The sequence below is a fragment of the Etheostoma spectabile genome, chromosome 11 (assembly GCF_008692095.1).
Source record: "Etheostoma spectabile isolate EspeVRDwgs_2016 chromosome 11, UIUC_Espe_1.0, whole genome shotgun sequence".
NCBI lineage: Eukaryota > Metazoa > Chordata > Actinopteri > Perciformes > Percidae > Etheostoma > Etheostoma spectabile.
Window position 1 is genome coordinate 907426 of NC_045743.1, and position 20068 is coordinate 927493.

A 20068-nucleotide genomic window follows, 5' to 3' on the forward strand; every position below is an offset into this window, starting at 1 on the left:
CTGGTGTGTGTGTGTGTGTGTGTGTGTGTGTGTGTGTGTGTGTGTGTGTGTGTGTGGCCATCATAGGGGTCTAATCATAATCCTTCAAGTCAATCCAATGTATCTTAAAAGTGATGTTACTTTAATTATGGCAAAAAGAACATAAAACTTTAATGTTTTAATGATTGCTTCTGTATGTAAACCTTGCAAATGTAATGTAAAGCCTGCACTCAGTAGGTCCTATTTAATTATTCTATAATATTATATCACGTTCTATATTGCCTACACTGTATTACACCTGAAACAGTTTGACTGGTTCTCTGGGCAGTTTGAGGGTTTAAAGATACGTTTAGACAAATAATAACAACACACACATTTTCTCATTTCCACTCCATTCATATGGGTGAGGTCCCTGAGATTTCTAAACCCAACACAATTTCTCACTGGAGCTACTTTTATTTTTATTTACCAAAGAAATACAGTATAGCTCCAATAAAAAACAGTTGACAGTAGATTACATTCATATTACTACTAACACACTTTTCCTTCTCTTATGTATTATTATTATTATTATTAGTTCTGGAAAAAGAATAAAAAAAATGTCTGTTCTTTTTTAATGAGGAAACATTGTCTGTTTGTGTTAAATATGCAACTGCTTCTTCTTTTATGCTTCACTCTGGATCCATCAGAGGTGTGTGTGTGTGTGTGTGTGTGTATGTGTGAAGAAGATGCGTAAGAGCTATGTCAGGATGTCTAAATTCACTTTGCCCAGCAACAGTCACACTGTGGATTCTATATAAAGTGGCAGAGCCTGAGACGAGAAAAAAACTGGAAGATGCTTATTGTCTAGACAACAGTTGCTGATACAGACACCAGCCGAGTATAAGGAGCACCGGAGTCTTCTCAGTGTTTTCCCTCCCTGTTCACTGACATGTTGGAAGTTTTTAAAGCACGTTGGGGATGGGGTGGTGCATCCTGACAGTCCACGTCAGACGTTTCAGGCCTACTTTTCTCTCTTAGACCCAAAATTATCTAGTTTCAAACCAGGTTAGGCAACATGTGGTGTACATGCATTTCCTTCTGAGAAATCAAATCCCATGTGGTTATCTGCGTCTGATCAGAGTATAGGATGTATCTGCATCTGGCCACAACATTCATGCTTGCACATGCAGTACATATCATTCTGTTCCTAAACCTTCCATCAACACAATGTCCACTTCAAAGGAAAACCTATCTTGAGAAGATTTCACATGTGCAAGTTTCTTTTTCTTGTGTAATGAAATGTATACAATTTCTAATGTTAACAATGTTCCCTGTTTATTCTAACCAGGATACTACGCTTTATTCCCCAAATGTTTTTAACAACCTTTCCGTCATCAAGGTGGTATACTTGTGGTGTTTTTTTAAATAACATCTTTACATACCATCCAATGATGTAACTTCACCATATTGCAATTGTAACTTTTCTTTCTCTTGTAAAGTCTGAGATGATTAGAGAAATATAAGGTTTATTGTATCAGAGTCAGGTGATGCATTTCATTTTGATGGACAGGTAAATGGTTTGTTTGCTGCTTCCATGGCTGTACTGCCGCTGTAGCACGCTGGGTTTACGTTTTTACAGGTACATCTGGCAACCTGGCCTGGCTGTCAAACTGGCCAGCTGATAACATGCGGGCCAAAACCCAGACATCCCCTCACGGAACGGGAATTTCAAAAGGAGAAAATACTGGCATTAGTGTTTTTTAGGATTAGGGCCATTGGTGAAAATTGATTTCTGAATTCTGACTTTAAACATACCTGTACATTTAAAAATAAAGTGTTTTCCAGTGGCCCTATTCCTCTTCCGTACAAATTTGACCTTTAACTGTGCACCTTACCCAGTGAAATAAAAAAAAAACAACTTTTTACAAACTGCGCATGTAGCCAACTAACACTGGATCAACACCACGTTAACACAGTGGGCTGATTGGATTTATCTCGTTTAACTGTGGCCGAGTGTTTTCCCACCCTTCCTATTTGTGTAGGAACAGTTCAGAATTAACAAAGTTCTGATAAATAGCATGTTAAGCTTTCATTAAGTTCAGAAACTAGTTTTAGTTTAGTCGTTTTTAGTTGCATTTTTTAAACTTTTAGTAGTTAGTTCACTTCAAACCTAGTGAACTTACCGGTTTGATAGATCACAAGAATTCACATAACCTATTCAAATGGGAGTATGACAGTGTGATATGTGTAGATGAGGATGTTGCTCCTGCGTGGGAATGTGTATCTTCGTCTCTTTCCATTGAAAATAAGTCAACAACAAAAAAAAAAGCATGGTTTTCTTTCTTCTTAACTATAATGAATGAATGAATGAGCTGCTACAAACCAACAACAGGTAGGAACAAGACTTAATGTGTTTCTCTTTGTTTGCTATAAACAAAAAAAAAAAAAAGAATGGTATAAGTTCTCAATTTACAAATGTACCAGGGAAAGGACACTGTGAGCCCCGGCACTGTACGGAGAGCAAGGGACTGCAGAGGATTCAGACGTTTGGAAGAACAGAATTAGAAACGGTGCATTTAAACGCACCCTCTAACAATGTGATCACAACATCGGTCATATTGAAAGAACTTAACCAGCTTCAAGTTCAGCATGTGACTTACACCGTTTCTCACTCTTTGGAGTTAGTGGAAATACTTGATTTCATTTTATGACTTCCAAAAATAGTTACACTTAAGCCACCAACACTTCCTATAACCATTCATCCTTCGTTTTAAGGTATGCTGTCAAATATGACTGTAAACAAACGTTTACATTCAGTGAATCTCACCAAAACAATTTGAATCCTGAGAAAAACATTTGCAAAGCTGCGGTTTTGAATAGTTTAGAACCGGTGTTTTTTACATCACCCACCAATCTTCTTGCCTGCATTTGACTGCCACAGTTGGTGTCACAACCACCCGTCGATCAGTGGAATAGCTCAAAAGTACCAGGAATCTGTGCTGGGTCATCTGTGTCATCTGTTGTGAAAACATTACTTTTAAACGTGGGCTACATGGTCATCATCGTATAACCCATTTCCTTTAACCCTCTGACGTCTAAAGGCATTTCTACGCATCTTAAATGTACCTATTTTTTTTTTTTAAGATTATCTTTTGGGCATTTTAGGCCTGTATTTGTATGGGACAGCTTGGACATGAAAGGGGAAAGAGAGGAGGGTTTGAAATGCAGCAAAGGGCTACAGGTTGGAGTCTAAACAGCGACCGCTGCATTGAGTAAACCTCTAGATTTGGGTGCCCCCTCTACCATGTGAGATAACCAGGCGCCCTTACGTTGTTCTTTAAGGGTATTTGCATATAGCTAGTGCCTATGTGTTTCATATCAAAACGTTCAACACAAACTCAGCTTTCCGTATAGTGATGCCCGCAATTTTTCTAGAGCAATGTGTAAAAGACAAGCTGAAACGTCAATGTTGGACTTTTGAAATTCCTCAAATCTCTTTTGAAAACCAACCTCAAATTATGATACGTACGAATTGTTTTGGTGCTTGAGTTTAGCAAAATCTTAAGTTACATATGATTCAAATAGTATATGCAGATTTTAAATGCAATTTTTTAATATTGTGTTTTGAGTAGTTTGTTTTGTCAAACATTGTGTGGGCACGCTGGTGCGTCTTTCATCTTCAGAGGGTTGATTTTCCTTCATACCACTAGTAGCGCTGTGGAGAGAACACATTCCTGTCAACAGCTTGAAGCTCTTCAAATCGATCAATGGTTGGTGATGTTAAGTGCCGAGAGACACGCCAATGCACCAGTAAAAAAAAAAATTAAAACAATGCAAGTTCCAAAATTTTTTGTCAGGCCTCAAGGATAGGCACAATGTGTTCTGGTGAGAAACATTTAATATAAACATAATTGTTTACAAGAAAACTTCACATGGCAACTTTATGTACTGTACTTGCATGACAGGGTGTATGTAAATGTGCTGACAGAGGACAAGATAAAGGAAGAGAAAGGGTGAAAAGCTCCTTAAATAAAACATCAAAAAGGCCTCAGAGTTACATTGATATACACATAAATCACCCAACTTGAGATTTCACCAAACACGTACACTTAAGGGCATAGCAGAGAGAGAAACTAAACAAAAGAATATACAATCAACCCCTATACCTAAGTCTGTATTTAAAGTCATCAGAGATATGCTACAATAGGACACAGAGTTCCAGATCAACTGCATCTGGAAGGAAGTATTTGTATGTGCATTTTTCTAAACTTGAACTTAGACAGACTTATGTTTAACTCTTAATCTCATTTGACAAGTTGTAGAGTTGCACTTGTTCTCACACAGTTTAGTATGTGTTTTTTAGTGTTAGCAAGTGCCTAATAAGGCTCCTCTCAATACTTTCTATCAGACAGTCTGAGGTACATGCCCAACACCGGGTGAGGCAGCAGATAGAAAGCTCCAGGTTTTTGCACTTGAGGTTTAGAGGGAAGCAGCTGTTGCACGTACAGAACCCTGACCTCATGTGCACCTCACCAAACCAACTCTGTAAATGTAGTAAGCAGAAAGAAAAACATCCAGACACTACAGCCGGACTAGTACATTCACTTTAGTGTGTTGCCACTAAGCAAGGGGTTTTGTTTTTGCTTTATATTTTAGTAAGTTGAGTCTTTGTTGTGACTGTACCTGTACAAACTGTCACAGTTGTAGATGCGTTGGGCCACATGGCTCTGTGGCAGGCACACTGCTTTTTCAGCTTATGTGAAATACTGCTTAGTGTATATATATATATATATATATATATATATAAGAAAAATTAACCCCTCTTGAACCAGTTCCTTTCTGCTCACACAGCTTTTGTTCCTTTCATAACAGAGAGACAGGTAAATCACGTAAAAGATCTAATTGGAAGTAAACGAGCTTCACCCGACTTTACCTCGCCTCGACAAAGAACAAGAGTTGAGAGGTCAATGGTTCAAGTGCTGTAGTTTAATTCATCCAGTGAGAAGATGCAGGTGGGGAGGATGGCTGGATGGACAGGCAGGCAGACGAGAAACCAGGAATGCCCTCACGCAAGCACCCGGGCCCACCTGACGCTCTCAACCAACTGACATGTACTCATGAACATGGAACAGCGAGGAGCTCATGAGCATCTGAGAGAATTAACTGAAAAGAGTAAGAGTGGGCAAGTAAATGGATGATTAAACAAAATTATATAACTGATTGAATGAATCAGTCAATGAGTGACCTAATTAACAAATTAACCAATTGTCCCCCGGGCGGCTTGGCAATCACCGCGGCCTCTTGCGCGTGACGAATATGAGAACCCTGCGGATGGCGATGAGGCGGTCCTTGAGGGAGGTCATGGCCAGGATGGTGAGCTGGGCTCGATTCTCCAACGGAAGGACAGCGAGCATCCACCAGTACCAGGCCGGACCACTGGGGCTGCCCTGCAGGAGAGAAAAGATATATACGGTTAATCTCTGTGTATCTATCACTGCTCACAGGGCTTAAGAAAGGGTGTGTGGACATTCTGGACAATCTTTCTTGAACATATTTTTAAAAGAAAATCTGATTTCTGTGGCTAGAGCACTTACAAAAACATTTTTTTTTTTAAGTGCTATGAAAGACTACCTTCAAACAGGGGGTGATGAGGTTGATTATTGGGGTAAGATATAAGAAAAAAACTACCATCAACTGTTGCTGCCTTTTGCTAATTGGCTGGAATAGTGTTTTGTGGCACCTTTCCGTTTATTTTCCATTTGCACAGCCAGGGCTGAGTATTAACACTAGATATTTTTTTCACCGCACACAGAAAATAGAGAGCTGAGTGACCGCGACAAACATTCACTGAATGACAAAATGTTTATTGGATTCACTTCCTATACCTTTAACTTGTAAGTGGGCATCTTATTTCATCATGTATTTATGTTTAACTCTGTAGTGATTGTGGTATACGTGGTGAAAGTGTGCTTCACAGGGGTTTGCTGACCTGTGGGTCGGGGTCTTTGCTGGGAAGGTGTCCGAAGTGGCTGACGATCTGGCTCTTCATGTTGTCTTTCAGGGAGGTGAACCAGTTGTTGGCCTGCTCGTACACAGAGTCGTGCAGTTTCAGAAGTTCCTCCAGCGCCTCCCCCTCCATCTAATAGGATAGAGAGGTGACTTCTTACTGTTTTTGGTCGTTTTATTTATTACAAAAACCTCAACCTGTCTAAAAAGTTTTTAATTCTAAGAAAAGAATATAGGCATACATCAGTCTCGCATTGCCAGACCCTCCTCCACAACGCTGTGGCAGAGGGTCTGGCTAGTTCACACAGCATTCTGGGATGGGAGAAAAACATGCTTTTGTTTATTGGCATTTCTTTAAACCAATCACAATCGTCATGGGCCGCACACGGAGCACCAGGGCCTCTGCAAAACAGCCTCGGGGAGGAACTTCTTTTGGTGGAACACGTGTACGTTCAAAGGTTGTTTTAGTCGTGCAACAGAAAACTCAGATTGGACAGATAGTCTTGCTAGCTGTCTGGATTTACCCTGCAGAGACCTGAGGACCAGGTAACCATAGTCCTCAGAAATCCACCAGAGTTTAAAATACCAACACAAAAAAAGCGGAAGGTACATCCGGCCAAAATGAAAGTTATTATGTAGAATTTCAGGCGGCACTTGAACTATCCCAGAAGTAGAACGTTGTGGATATAGACTAGGCATATATTAATTAACATCAGCAAACCTATGTTTGTCTATGTGTGAGTAGTGCAGAGAGAGAGAGAGAATTTTTCCCTCTCAGGGAAGAGTGAATTTGCCAGTGGCACAGAAAGGGGAACTCAGGATTTCTCTCATGGCAGCAGCATGATGGAAAGTGTCCGGAATGACAAACACTAACAGACAACCAAACCACGCAAAGATCTTCTCAGCCCACCTTCTGATCTTCCAGGTACTCTATCTTGGCAGTGTTGTAGCCGTCTCTCTGGCCGTGGCTGAGGACCTTGAACCGCGACACGCCAATGGTGTCGACCACTGAACGACCGTCAGGAAAGAACTTCACATCTCGCACCTGAAAGGCAGTTTATCTTGTATTTACGCTGGTAAAATACCTGTTGTTTGACTGCATGCAGCAAAGTAGTACTATCCTGTCCCGAGCCTAGAAACACTCACCTCCAGCATGCAGCCATAGTCAGCAAAGCCTTTGAGCTCATCAGCTATGCACATGCCAAACTGCTTGGTGCCCGTCTCCATGGAGCGGCGAATCATGAGCCGGTAGCGCGGCTCAAACACGTGCAGTGGACAGGGGATGGTGGGGAAGGCCATGGTGCACACAAAGATGGGAACTTCCTGGTTCAAGCTACAAGAGACACAGTGACGACGTTAAGCATGTGTTTGTGTGTATCTGGATGTTTTAGAAATCAAAAACCACTCAATTCTGTCTGGGAGTAGCAAAATAAGTGCACAGATTTTTTTTGTCAAATGAAAGGAGTCCAACTTTATATAGCAAATATTGCACTGCCAAATTGAATTCATTATTGTAATTACCAAATATTTTGCCATTTTAAATGTTGATAACAAAACCTGTTAACACTTCAAAATTCACATTAGCTGACATGTTTTTTTGTATAGGTTAAATATGTAAAGGGTTTTACAGGTAAAATTTAAAAAAAAAAACTTGTGTATTCAGATATATAGCAATTAAACTTTTTCAGTGTGCATGTGTTTGCATGTGTGTGAAATTTACTTGGACAGCTCCTTCATCTCCTCTTCATGGATTTTCTTCCTCTCCGCCAGCTCGTCTCCCAGGTAACGCTGCAGTACTTCCTCCATCAGCAGGGTCTTGTTGTAGCCCCTGGTGGCCAGATACTGCAATACCAACACACAAATACTATGGAGGGGTGGGGGGGATGTTACCACTTCTCAATAAAGTGGTAATATCCTTTTATAAACTAAGGGTATTTGCATATTTGACTACAGAAAACGTGCGTGTACCTCAGACAGATTCTCCTTGCACAGAGGGCAGTTGGAGTTGTGGTCCAAGCAGCGCTCCAGACATTTGAGGCAGAAGGTGTGTCCGCAGGGCGTGGCCACCGGCTCATAGAACAATCTGGAGAACAGACAGGAGAACAAATGACAAAAAGCACACAGCCACACCTAAAACGCTGCACTCTGCAACACTGGCCGTTAGCCACTGCTATCATTGCTACATGTATCACATGGACTGTGTGCAGTCACCTCATGCAGAGGGAACACTCCATATCGCCACTGTCCAACAACTCAGCAGGAAACGTCCTCCCTCCACACACTGCGCCCGTCTTAAGTGTGCTCTCCTCATCTGCACAAAACATCACGTCGTCACATTAGTAAAATGGAAATTACTGTATTTACGTGGCATTTTGAGCCTTAACTACTCAAAGCGCTTTTACATAAGGTGCCACATCAGATAAACATTCACACACATGCATCGGTGGGTTCATGGTTCAGTGTCTTGCCCAAGGCCCTTTGACATGGGACTGCAGGGCCTGGGATCAAACCACCAACCTTGCGATTGGTAGGCAACCACTCACCACCTGGGCCACAGCTGCCCCTTGAGTTTGGGATATTTATCATTGATAGTGCAGTGAGGGCAGAAACTTTGCAAAAGCGTTAAAACGTGCCCAGGCATCCAAATGCGATATTCAGGTTATATTCGGGCTTTGTCTGTAGTTGTTAAAAACATTTACATGAATCATACTGTGATGAAACGATCATATCATGTCATTTTACAAAATTCAGTTGTTCACAATCATTCCACAAAATTGCAATCAACAAGAAATAAAATGAGTCATTGTAGTTTTAAAGTAATGTGTAATAGTGGATAGTCCTTTGCATTGAACTTTACCATGACTATATTGAATACATAATATGTTACTCTTTTCTGGGTTTTCTGGCTTTGTTCATGTGCTTCTCAAAATACTGATATTTCCCACTTTACTCAAAAACCACATGGAGAATATGACAGTAATGTGTGCACTAACATTGAATGCAGTGATTTATTCTAGTAATAAGATTAAAATTATGCACGAGTTGATAAATAAAAAAACAGTCAATTTAATAATTCTATTGCCCATTAATAATGATAAAAAACAGACTTAAAGGGAAAATGGCATCCAATCAGTGACACCAATGAAAGTAAATGTATTTAGACTTTATGCAAAGTAGGGACAACATAAAGTAATTCATATTAACATATATCATATTCAGAGAAAATTGTAATTTTCCCACTGGGGGTCAATTAAAAGCATTAAATTAAATAAAAATTACCAGGTCTGAGCAGTTTGGAGGGGGGGTTGAAGACGTCTGAGGGTCCATAACCGCTGTGTTTCCTCTTGAGGCCACCAGGGGGTGCTGGCAGCGCAGCCAGAAAGCTGGCCAGGCTATTGGTGCGGCCCTCCCCTGCAGCATGCTCAGATTTACCAGGAGACGGAGCAGAGAGTCTTAAGGGTGAGTCGCCCACTGGAGCGCTTTTAGTCACACTAAACACAGAGTCCTGGACACACAGATGGACGGAGAAATTAATCAGCCTGTCAGAGCCGGACAACTCTGAAGGGTTGATCATTTTGACAGTCACATTCCTAAAAGCAGTGGTGAAAGTACACTCAACAAGCTGTGCTCTAATAAGATCACCATTCTCATCATTGTGTAACGGATTTCATTGACATTACATAATTATAGAATATCTTCTTTGTGTTCTGATGGTCCTCAAACCATTAGGATAATATGTCAGTTCTCACAGATGTTTCCATTGGTCTCAGTGCGTGGAGTGTGTTATAGCGTTTTTTTTGTCTGTCGCTAGCAATGACGACGCAGTGAATGGTGACAATTCTCTCTGACCAATCAGTAGTCTGCAGGTTTTCATGTCGCCTTTTAGTATTGCCTCAGCTTGCTTGGAACCTTAACTGAGGTGGTACTAAAAAAAAAAGTGCCTGTTAGCAGGTAATAGGGACTTTTTTTCATAATGGAAAACCAAAAAAGGCGAGTAGAGTTGAGTAGGTACTACGTAATGGAAAAACGCCATTAGCTTGTGTGCAGTAACCTGTGAGGAGGATCCAGGTGTCTGTGTGAGTGGCCTCAGGGACCTGAGCAAGGCAGGGGGTTTGATGAGGCGGGTGGCCACGGGCCCCTGCAACGGGTGCAGCGGAGTTGGCATCTCGCTATTCTCAAACACAGAAGAGAACACATCGCTGAGGACCTGCAGGATGAAACAAGACAAGGCATCTGATTAATGTTCACAATACACATAGATAGTAGGGATGTAACAGTATGAAAACCTAACCTCATGTTTATAGAGAGTGAAATTATCACGGCTTTTCGTATTATCGCAATATTTTTTTTAAAAGTGTGTTGAATGCCTTTAGCAGCAACTTTTTTCCTGCACATTATGCAGACAGTATAACTATCTTCGATCAAGTGTCCTTTGGCATTCTTAAAAAAACTAAAATATGCCCATGCATCTGACTTAGTCCTCTTAGGTCTTAAATGTTCAGAGTGCTGTCATCTCCTCCTCCCGCCATGATTCCAGGCTACGCAGTGCACCTGGGCCACAAATTCAAGAGACTCGGATGAAGCTGGAAAGGTTTAAACACACGGTTTCCAAACAGTGGTAATCCACTGTGATAATAATGATATCTTAAATGAAAACGCTACTTGGTATTGTCAACAATTTTATTGTGGTTTACTACGGTAATCGTTAAAAAAAAAAAGGTAAGCAGAAGCAGATGGGGACACTTGTTTTTGTCTCTGTATTGACTTAACATCTTCTTCTCCTTGTCCATGACATGTATTCGACGTACACGTGTCTACACGTCATTTTCTACGCCTGTTTTTAAAATCAGATATTGAAAAATGTTACGCCTAAGGATGAATAACTCAGGATTTTTTTTTTTTTTTCCCCAATTCTAATTCAAAAGGAGCTTCTCTTACCTTCTGAGCCTCCAGTTTCACTTTGGTCCAGTTGGGCTTTAGCACCACACACACAAAGTATTCCTGCAATGCCTCATCATTGCGGCCTGCTTCAATCAGCGCCGTGGCTTTCAGATAGTGAGCCTGAAACAAACAAGTGTGTTTAACACATATTTTCTTCTACACGCAAAAACAAAAAGACACTCAATGTTGCAATCTGTTCTTATCGACATGGGTTTTAATAGGTTGATCAGAATCTCTATTATTGCATTTTTAAATAAAATGTTGTCCTACACCACCTTGAATAACAAACCTCCCTCGTTTAGCTAGAGGTTTTGAAATCTGCAGTAAGTTTGAAGGGTATTATCCACAACAGCTTTAGTACCAACTCATAATGCACGGCAGTTCATATGTAGACAGGGGGTCATTTGCAAAAAGAATAAAATGTTTTACAATTTTGCATTAAAAAGTAAAGCAAAATGTAGGTGGAACACTGACTATAAAATAGTTATTTGCAAAAAGATGGGGTTTTTTTGTCAATTTTTTGGGGAAAGATGAACGCATATCTGCACCAGAATCAACAGCTTCTTTGCATTCCACATTTTTCTGGTCACTTTTCTTTGTTTAGTTAGAGTATATTCTGAGCTGTCCCATCTACTGTAAACCACAGGGGACAGTGTTGTTTGGCAGCAATAAATAAAACAACTTTCTGATGCTGATGACCATAAGATCCTAGTGAAGATTGGTTTCTAAAAGATTATTTTGACTCACATGTATTTGATTTTTCCCCGCAGAGCCATTTCAAACCTGTGTCTCACCTTTGTCCAGAGAGGTTTTATCCTACAGAGGCTGTTTGCATCCTGCAGTGCCGGACTGAAGTTCCTCATCTCCATGTGCAACTCAGCCCGCTGACACAGCAGTCTGCCTGAAGAGGGCACTGCAGACCACAGGGAAAAACAGACACACACCATCAGGTCAGTGTGTAGGCCTACAGGGGATGGATGGATGGTTCTTCTAGGTCTAGCAGAAGTAGGGCAACAATGAAACTTGTGGCTAGAGACCAATTTGACGTGTAAGAATACACTGTAAAATATAACTTATGTAGTGATGAAAACCTTACATCAGTTGTGTCAGAGCACAATAACGAGTCTGTTTTTGTTATACAACAGTCACTGCATGGCCAGGTTTGTGTAGCAAATGGTACACTACTTTAATGATCGTTATATAAACAAATACTTAAACCAACCAGGGACTTTGATTAGGCTACATGGGATTAGTTCAAACCATAATATATTGGTGTGTATTTAATAAACACATTTGTAGAAGACTATTCAAAATAGCACATAACTGCACAGAAGCAAGAGGAAAGTTCTGCAGACAGATGCTGTCACTGTTATTCTTCTCTTATAGATGTGTAATCTGTTAACATTACTTCCGATTGTTAGTCATGCATTCAAATACCCTTTTAACATAAAAGAACTTACACTCACTGGTCACTTTATTAGTTGCACCTGTCCAAATGTTTGTTAACGCAAATATCTAAATCAGCCAATCATGTGGCAGCAACTCAATGCATTTAGGCATAAATACATGGTCAAGACTAGGGCTGAATGATTATGAAAGAAAATAAAAATAAAAATCTGTCACGATAATTTTGGTCCATATTAAAATCATGATTATTTAAAATAATGGCTCGTTGACTTTTGGAAAGATGTTGCAATTATTGAACTTAAAAAACAAATCAACAGTGAAAACACAGTGAAAACTGAAATTTTTTCTCCATTCGGAACACAAGCCAAAATAAGAGTTTACTTGAAACACATACTTTGGAAAACAAAATTGTTTTTTTTAAATTATTCTGCTTTTGTGATCATTAGAAGCTGAAATTGGAAATTGAAACTGTCTATAAGTATGAGGGCTAGGAGTGGGTACTTCTTGCATCTGAACCAATACTATTCCCGATATTGGTACCTGAAATTTTGTTCCGGTACCCAAAGTTGTTTTTTCCCTCTGTACTTTCCTCCTGTAAATTTTCAGTTGTACAAATAATTCCAAAACACACACATATATACATATATATATATATATAATAATATATATACTATATATATATAATATATATATACATATATATATATATACATATATATAACATATATATATAATATACATATATATATACATACTATATAATATACATATATATATACATACATATATATACATACATATATATACTACATACATATATATACATACATATATACATACATATATACATATATATATAATATACATATATCATATATATATACTATACAATATACATATATATACATACATATATACATACATATATATATAATAATATATATATATATCTAATACTATAATACTACTAATAATACATAATACATACATACTATACTACATACAACATACATACATACATACATATACATACATACATACATAATACATACATACAACATACATAGAACATATAATACACAACATATCATACTATTGATACACATATGTTAGGATATGATAATACATACACACCTTAGACATTTTGTATTTTTAGAAAGTACGTCATCTTTTGAACACATGTTAGTTAAGGAAGGAAAAGTCAGACATTAGAGCCTTTGGAGCGGTTTGTGACTGCGTTCCTCTGGAAGAAAGTAGCGATTTTGGGTGTAAACCTATAACGTGCACATAAAGATATACAACACAATAAAGGAAAGGGAAAAAGTCAAAAAACATGATATGAGCTCTTTAAACACCACAGCTTGTCTGGGTATTGTTGTTGACCATGTCCATCCCTTCAGGACTGAAGTGTACCCATCTTCTAATGGCTACTTTAAAGCTAAGATTATCTCAAACTGGTTTCTTGAACATGATAATGACTTTATTGTACTCAAATAGCCTCCACAGTCACCAGATCTCAATCCATTAGAGCAACTTTGGGATGTGGTGGTGGGACGGGAGACTTGCATCATGGACATGGAGCGGGCATATCTCCAGCAACTGCTTGATGTCAATATGTAATAGGTGCTTGCATCACTAAAGTCTAGCAAAATCTAAATCCAATTTTTCACTTTACAAAATTAAAAACAGCACAGTACTCTGCCTGGAGTCTCGACTGCACCTTGCAGGTACGCTACGATGGGAAGTCTGATCCGTCAGGCTCGGGACAGCTGACTCACAAGCAAGAACAAACCTGGTAGGAATTACCCTTTACTGTAACGTGATTGTCACACTGGATGTGCTTTAACAGAGAAGGTGGATGACCTACATTCTTATCGCTTCTCACCAAAGAGACACACGAAAGATACAAGGCAATAGGAGTGAAAAATGTGGTAGAACCAGAAACAACAGTCACAAGGAGGCAACAGAGCTCAACAGAATGGGGGAATTGTTGGGTCTGGTAAATATAGTGTGCGGTCTAGACCTCCTCTGTCAGTAAAGTGTCCCAAGGTAACTTTTGTTATAATTTGACTGTAAATAAAACTGAATTAAATCTACCTACCCACAAACGTCTGATAGGTGGAGCGCCACGTTACAATGGAAATGTTAACCGCACCGTAAACCTGTGAATGGCTAGTGAGCTGCTCCCACTCAAGTCTACGATTGTTTTTGCACAGTATTGTACCTTTGCATTTTTTTCATTTCAAAAATATGTTTTGTTGCGAATCAAATGTTTTATGGCCACGATTCATCTCATAGCTGGTTGGCTTGGTTCCAGGCTTCTTAATACAAGCATTTTCTGAAACGTCAACGCGCAAATTGAATGGGGAAAATTACTTCTGGAAACGGAGCTGTTGAAAAAGTGAGTGTTTCCTGTTGAGCTCTACCAACAGCAGATATTTTTATTTAAGTTTTTCATCAATTGAATAACGATGTTGTCCTCCAATTGTTCCGGCCTTAGTTGCGTTACCTTGCAAAACATACTGCAACCTCTCCCTCAGCACCCATTAGGGTTGGACGGTAATACGATGTACCACGGGGTCTTAAAAATAGCAACGGCATCAGTTTCAATACAGTCATTAAAAAAAAATGCAATGCACTTATATAGGGGACAAGGATTAAATATTAAGTGTAATATATAATAATATAAATATAATTTATGTAATGCCTAAAAATGCTCATGTGTGGTTGTCATCACGTGACAGTGGTGAGGAGAAAGGAGGGGGGGGAGGGGGATGGCAAGCACCCAAGTGACCTGGTCTCGAAGAAGAACACAACTTCTGCAGTTTGGCAACATTTTGGATGCCGACCTAATGAGAAGGGGGAGGTGGGAAATACTGCCGAGGCGATTTGTAAATTGTGAAATAATACAGATGACGCGAGAAATGGAAACACCTCTAACCCAAGGCCGCATCTGCAAAACAACCACCTACTCACTGCTGCGAGGAGGCATTTGGCCCGGAGTTCACTCAGTGCAACAGTTTCAATACCGATGCAGGACCAACAACAACAACCAGGTCCACCGCCAGTTATACGCAGCCGACGATCATGGGGCCTTCGGGGAAAACAAAGTACAAAAGGGACAGTGTCCGTCGGAAAACCTGTACTGATGTGCCTGGACGGAAACATTTCTCACAAACAGCCGTCCCACATTTACATAATAAAGTTAGAGACAAGGTTCAAGTGCTGCTGTCAGAGGCAGACAGTTATCCCATAACAACTGACATGTGGTTGTCAGTAAACACTACACCTGAGTGGATACTTCAATCGAAATGCCTCCAAACAACATATTATCCTGGGAGTCATACGGGGGACAATCTTGCTGCAGGGCTCTGAGCTGCACTTTCAGCCATAACCACTGAGCAATGCTGCCAACATTTCTGCTGCAATCAGGTCCCTGCATTGGCCGTGGCTTAACTGCTTTGGTCACAAACTAAACTTGTCTGTCACAAATGCATTGTATGAAAATTATACCGTAATATTGTCGGGGCCTTTGCACACAGCTGGCAATGTAAGCGTGAACTCCACAAGAAGCAAGTGGAGTTGGGACTCCCAGAACGTAGTCTCACAACGGTAAGCATACATTAGTATCTGAATCTGTTAAGGTTAGAGGACGTAACTAAGAATAGAATGGAAAAATATACATTAATGGGCTTATTTATTCATTAATTTATTTAAGCCAACTCATGCATTCATACATTCATCCATCTGTCGGCAGGACTTTGCAACTTGCTGGGGCTCCAAACTGGGAATGATGGAGTTCATCCTCGAGCAAGGCCAAGCAATCAGACACGTCCTGTCTGACGACAGAATAATAATGATAATAATAATAATACATTTTATTTGTAATGCACTTTACAATTAAACAAATCTCAAAGTGCTACAGACAGAAGGAGCAGCTTGTCCCTGACCTGGCAGGAAATGGATGTCTTGAAAACTTTTCACGACGCACTGAAACCAGTCGGTGACTTCACTGATATTTTGTCAAGAGAAAATGTTGTGACCAGTTCGACTAACCTCGCCATACTCCAGCTCCGCAGAGACAATGTGTCGGCTGTGTCAGAAAACGACTTCCAGCTAACAAAGTCAACGGAGTCTAACAAAGCTGGAGGCCAAGTATGTGTAATGTGCTGCCGGGCGTTTTCCACAGATGTCGCGAGTAGCACATTCAACTCCAAATCAAAATGATGAATGACTAAAATTGATCAAGTCGTTATACCTTTACAGAAAGTGAAGAAAAAGGAATACTTAACTGTTTAAAAAAAAAAAAATAGCAGTATTTGCATTTTTCTTTGCAAACTCAGACATTTACTGTATAAACTGAAAAATGTCCCAAGGGTTTGCTTTACTTTAAAACAAATAATAGCAGTTCTTCAGTGCAATGCCTGAAACAATCCATTTTACTGAGTATTTCAGTGTGAAATGCACTAAAACCAGCACGCACAACATTTGCTTCCTTCCTTCCTTTCTTGCTTCCTTCCTTCCTTAAATATGGGCCATAATTGACACCGGTTTCTTCACAGAATCAATCACCTCACTAATTAAACACAACACTGCTATTCTTTTGAACATGTCATGACTTTCATGACTGCATGACATGGTTTTCTAAGACTGCAACACTTACTAGTAAATCATTTGCCATGTAGAAATATCACTCTACCAAAAGAAAATATGATTTACAAGGTTAGTGATGTTGGACTGCTATTATTTTGAACACAACTGTAGCTGTTGACGTCCAGAGCCAAATACACTCCTCTTACATCACCGAGGCCACAAGGCTTCCTGCTGCCTGCCTGTAGCCTACTGATTTGTTGGAACAACATTGATTGGCAGTGACAAAGCTGTGAAGGCACCCTGTCCTCCCGTCACCCACAGTCCTTCACAAAACAGAAGGCATGAATCAATATTGATCTGGGGAGAGAAATATCTGAAAATGTGCCATTCTAACAATGAAAATGACAGAGATTGAAATATATCTCATTTTTTCTTCACACTTTTCATCTCCAGTTCAATCAAATTTCTCTAAGTTTGAACACCTAAGTAGGTCATCTGTGCCAGTGCCTTGTTTCACCCATTAAGCTATTTAAGTAACAGGGGAAATTGTTTTTTTATGATGTCTGATATGGAGGCCTGATGTGGAAAGAGGTCGGTTCAAATTTCTGAGGATTCAAACTGGCCACGTGAGATTTGCTGTTATGTTATCCAACACATCATAAACTGCCAGCTTATGAAACACCAAAAGTAATGGGAGGGGTTCGGGCTTAAGTCCAACACAATCTGCCACAGCTAAGGAATATATATTAATGCGGTATGTAAGTATTATCCATATAAATGCAATATTTTATGGACATGACAGGGACCGAATTACAAAGTGGCTAGTATATATGTCCAGAGAGTGTTCCCCATATTTGCTCTATGAAAACACTACAGCACTGAGGGGGGAAATTGAAAACATGATATAAATGCGCCATTGGAAAGAAGTAGATCAGTATGTGTGCTGCTTAGGTAACGAAGTCCGGTGCGTCATATAACGTCTGATCTCAGTGCAGTGTAGAGAGGTAGGAGTGGCGCCACTTATCGGTGACACAGGAACGCTGCACCAAAATAAAGTAGGTCACTTATGCATAACACTAAAGTTTTGATGAGAACTTCCCCCAATTAACAAAGAAAAGAAAATATAAAACGTATTTTGTTGAATACATGAAGGCTGTGCCATCTTACCTAGTTCCACCGCTGCGTTGTACTTCTCCAAAGCTTCAGAGAGGTTCTGATTTTTCCACAAAACCTCTCCCTCGATCCAGAATTTCCTAGACTTGCTTTCGGTTGCGAACAGTTTATCCAGTAAGCTGCTGAGAACAACGTTTAATCTCCGCTCGTTGAGCAGACCATCATCTTTTTTGTTCAATTGTTGCTTGCAGTGCACGCACTCTTTGACACAGTTGTTCTCCAAGCACCGTTTGCAGAAAGTGTGTCCGCACTCCACGGTTGTGGGCTCGTGGAGCAGGCACTTGCAGAGGCGACAGGAAAACAAGTCCAGTGGTTCATCCGCTTCACACTCTCCATCACTTTCAACCCCGTCTTCCCCGCTGCTACCGGGACCGTGCCCGGTTGACCTCCAGGGGATGCCCAGTTCTTTTTCACAGAGAGTCCGGGCGATGGTTTCCACCAAGAGGGTGAGTTCCTCCGCGCGCAGTTTGCCCAGGTTGGCCGCCGTGCAGTACGAGTCCAGAGCCTCTGATATCCGCCCGGCTCGGCACAGACAGTCGGCCTTTCTCAGACACAAGCCCCGGTCGGTCTGCTGGAGGTCCGCGAGCTGGGAGCTGTAGATCTCCGCAGCCAGGTTAAAGTCCCCAGCCCGATTGGCCTCCTCTGCCACCTCCAGCATTTCGGGGCAGATCCCCACAGCCCCGGGGTTGGAGAGCGGGTGGACGAACAGCTCGCCCTGGTGAGACCTGATCCCCGTCTCCATAGTCTTCCTTCAAAAGGGAAAAACCGACTACTTAAGCGACGGCGAAGAGGTTCACTGATACCCGACTATCACGGCCAGTCACTGGAAGTGGGTTAGGACTTAAATCATACAACCTCAATCCAGATAAAACGGGACGCCTGTGTAACATCGCTGGTCCGTGTGGAATGAGGTCTCCCTAAACCTGGCTTCTAGGAGTTAAGGAGGTCGGCGTTACGCACTAAGCTTTGAGTCTGTCGTTCCGCTTTTACAGCACGGAGGCGGTCAGATTAAGTTTTTCGGCTAAGGTTACGGACTTTCCAGATAATGTCTTTTTTTTTTTTTAAGAGAACGCAGTGAAATATAGCTTATTCTTCAGCATTGTTGTGTTCAGTCGAGACGCGGTGGGTAAAGTCATACGTGAGTAAGAAGCGTCATTCCCATTTGGTCTCTCGTGCCAACTCAGCGTTAAGATACTATATCCACGCAACAAAGTTTAGGTTTTATATAGTTGGCAATACATTGGAGTCTATTTTTAAGCTACTGACCTACACGCCCGTCTTTGCATCAGTCCAGTCCACATCGGCCAATTGGCTGTTTTTATGTAAGAGAGCCTGAAGCACTAGCTAAAGCCGAGAGCTAACTAGCTAGCCAGCTAGCTAACGTAGCAGCGTGTTAACTAGCTAACTAACTAACACCGCTCGTCGAACTCCACAAACTCTCTACAACCCGATGCCCACAAACCCTGTATATTATTACAGATCCGGATGTCATGTCTTTCTCTTCAAAAGCGAGACATATCGTATGAAAATGAAGCAGTCGCTGGGGTACTCCATTTGGGTCGCTAGTCGGCTAGGTTCAGCAGCTAAAGGTTGATGCTTCTTTGGATCTCACGTACTTTTCGCGGAAGCGAGCGTGGGGCGTCACGAGACGCTCGAGGCGGGCTCCTATTGGCTCGTTTAGTGGCTCGCTTATATAACGCGAATATGTTGTATAAACTCTGACAGACAACAGTGGACGACTATCTGTGGGGTTTCATCCAAAACAACGGGTTTGGGTTTTTAACAAGGTTTCACACGGGGTGTCACAAGAAGATGCCTTCAGGGAAAATAAGGATAATTGTATTCTGTTTGTTTAGCTAAATTATCAATGTGGTCCTACCCAGGCTGTGGGATTGAATGTGTGTGACTTATGTAAGCAGTGTGTACAAAGTGCTGCCACAAGGGACTAAACACAGTGTGCTGCTCTCAAGATTGTATTGCAGTGATT

The 20068-nt window shown here is 40.8% G+C and overlaps 1 protein-coding gene across 1 annotated transcript; it reads right to left on the reverse strand.

Annotated features, from left to right (window-relative positions):
* Positions 1-1282: 1282 nt before the first annotated feature.
* On the reverse strand, positions 1283-19710 carry LOC116697886 (LON peptidase N-terminal domain and RING finger protein 2). The gene is made up of 12 exons (XM_032529486.1): positions 18076-19710; positions 11703-11821; positions 10906-11028; positions 10019-10174; positions 9247-9472; positions 8179-8278; positions 7936-8050; positions 7688-7809; positions 7114-7300; positions 6878-7012; positions 5951-6100; positions 1283-5408 (listed from the first exon to the last, which is right to left on the reverse strand). The coding sequence occupies exons 1-12, from the start codon at positions 18821-18823 to the stop codon at positions 5250-5252; spliced, it is 2340 nt and encodes a 779-aa protein (XP_032385377.1). The 5' UTR covers positions 18824-19710; the 3' UTR covers positions 1283-5249.
* Between the last annotated feature and the right edge of the window lie 358 nt (positions 19711-20068).

Excerpts from the sequence above, each read along its gene's own strand:
- LOC116697886 (XM_032529486.1), bottom strand. The coding sequence starts at position 18,823 with ATGGAGACGGGGATCAGGTCTCACCAGGGCGAGCTGTTCGTCCACCCG. Across the intron at positions 11,029-11,702 it reads TAAAACCTCTCTGGACAAAG|GCTCACTATCTGAAAGCCAC; the intron begins GTGAGACACAGG and ends TGTTTGTTTCAG. Across the intron at positions 9,473-10,018 it reads CACCTGGATCCTCCTCACAG|GACTCTGTGTTTAGTGTGAC; the intron begins GTTACTGCACAC and ends CTGTGTGTCCAG.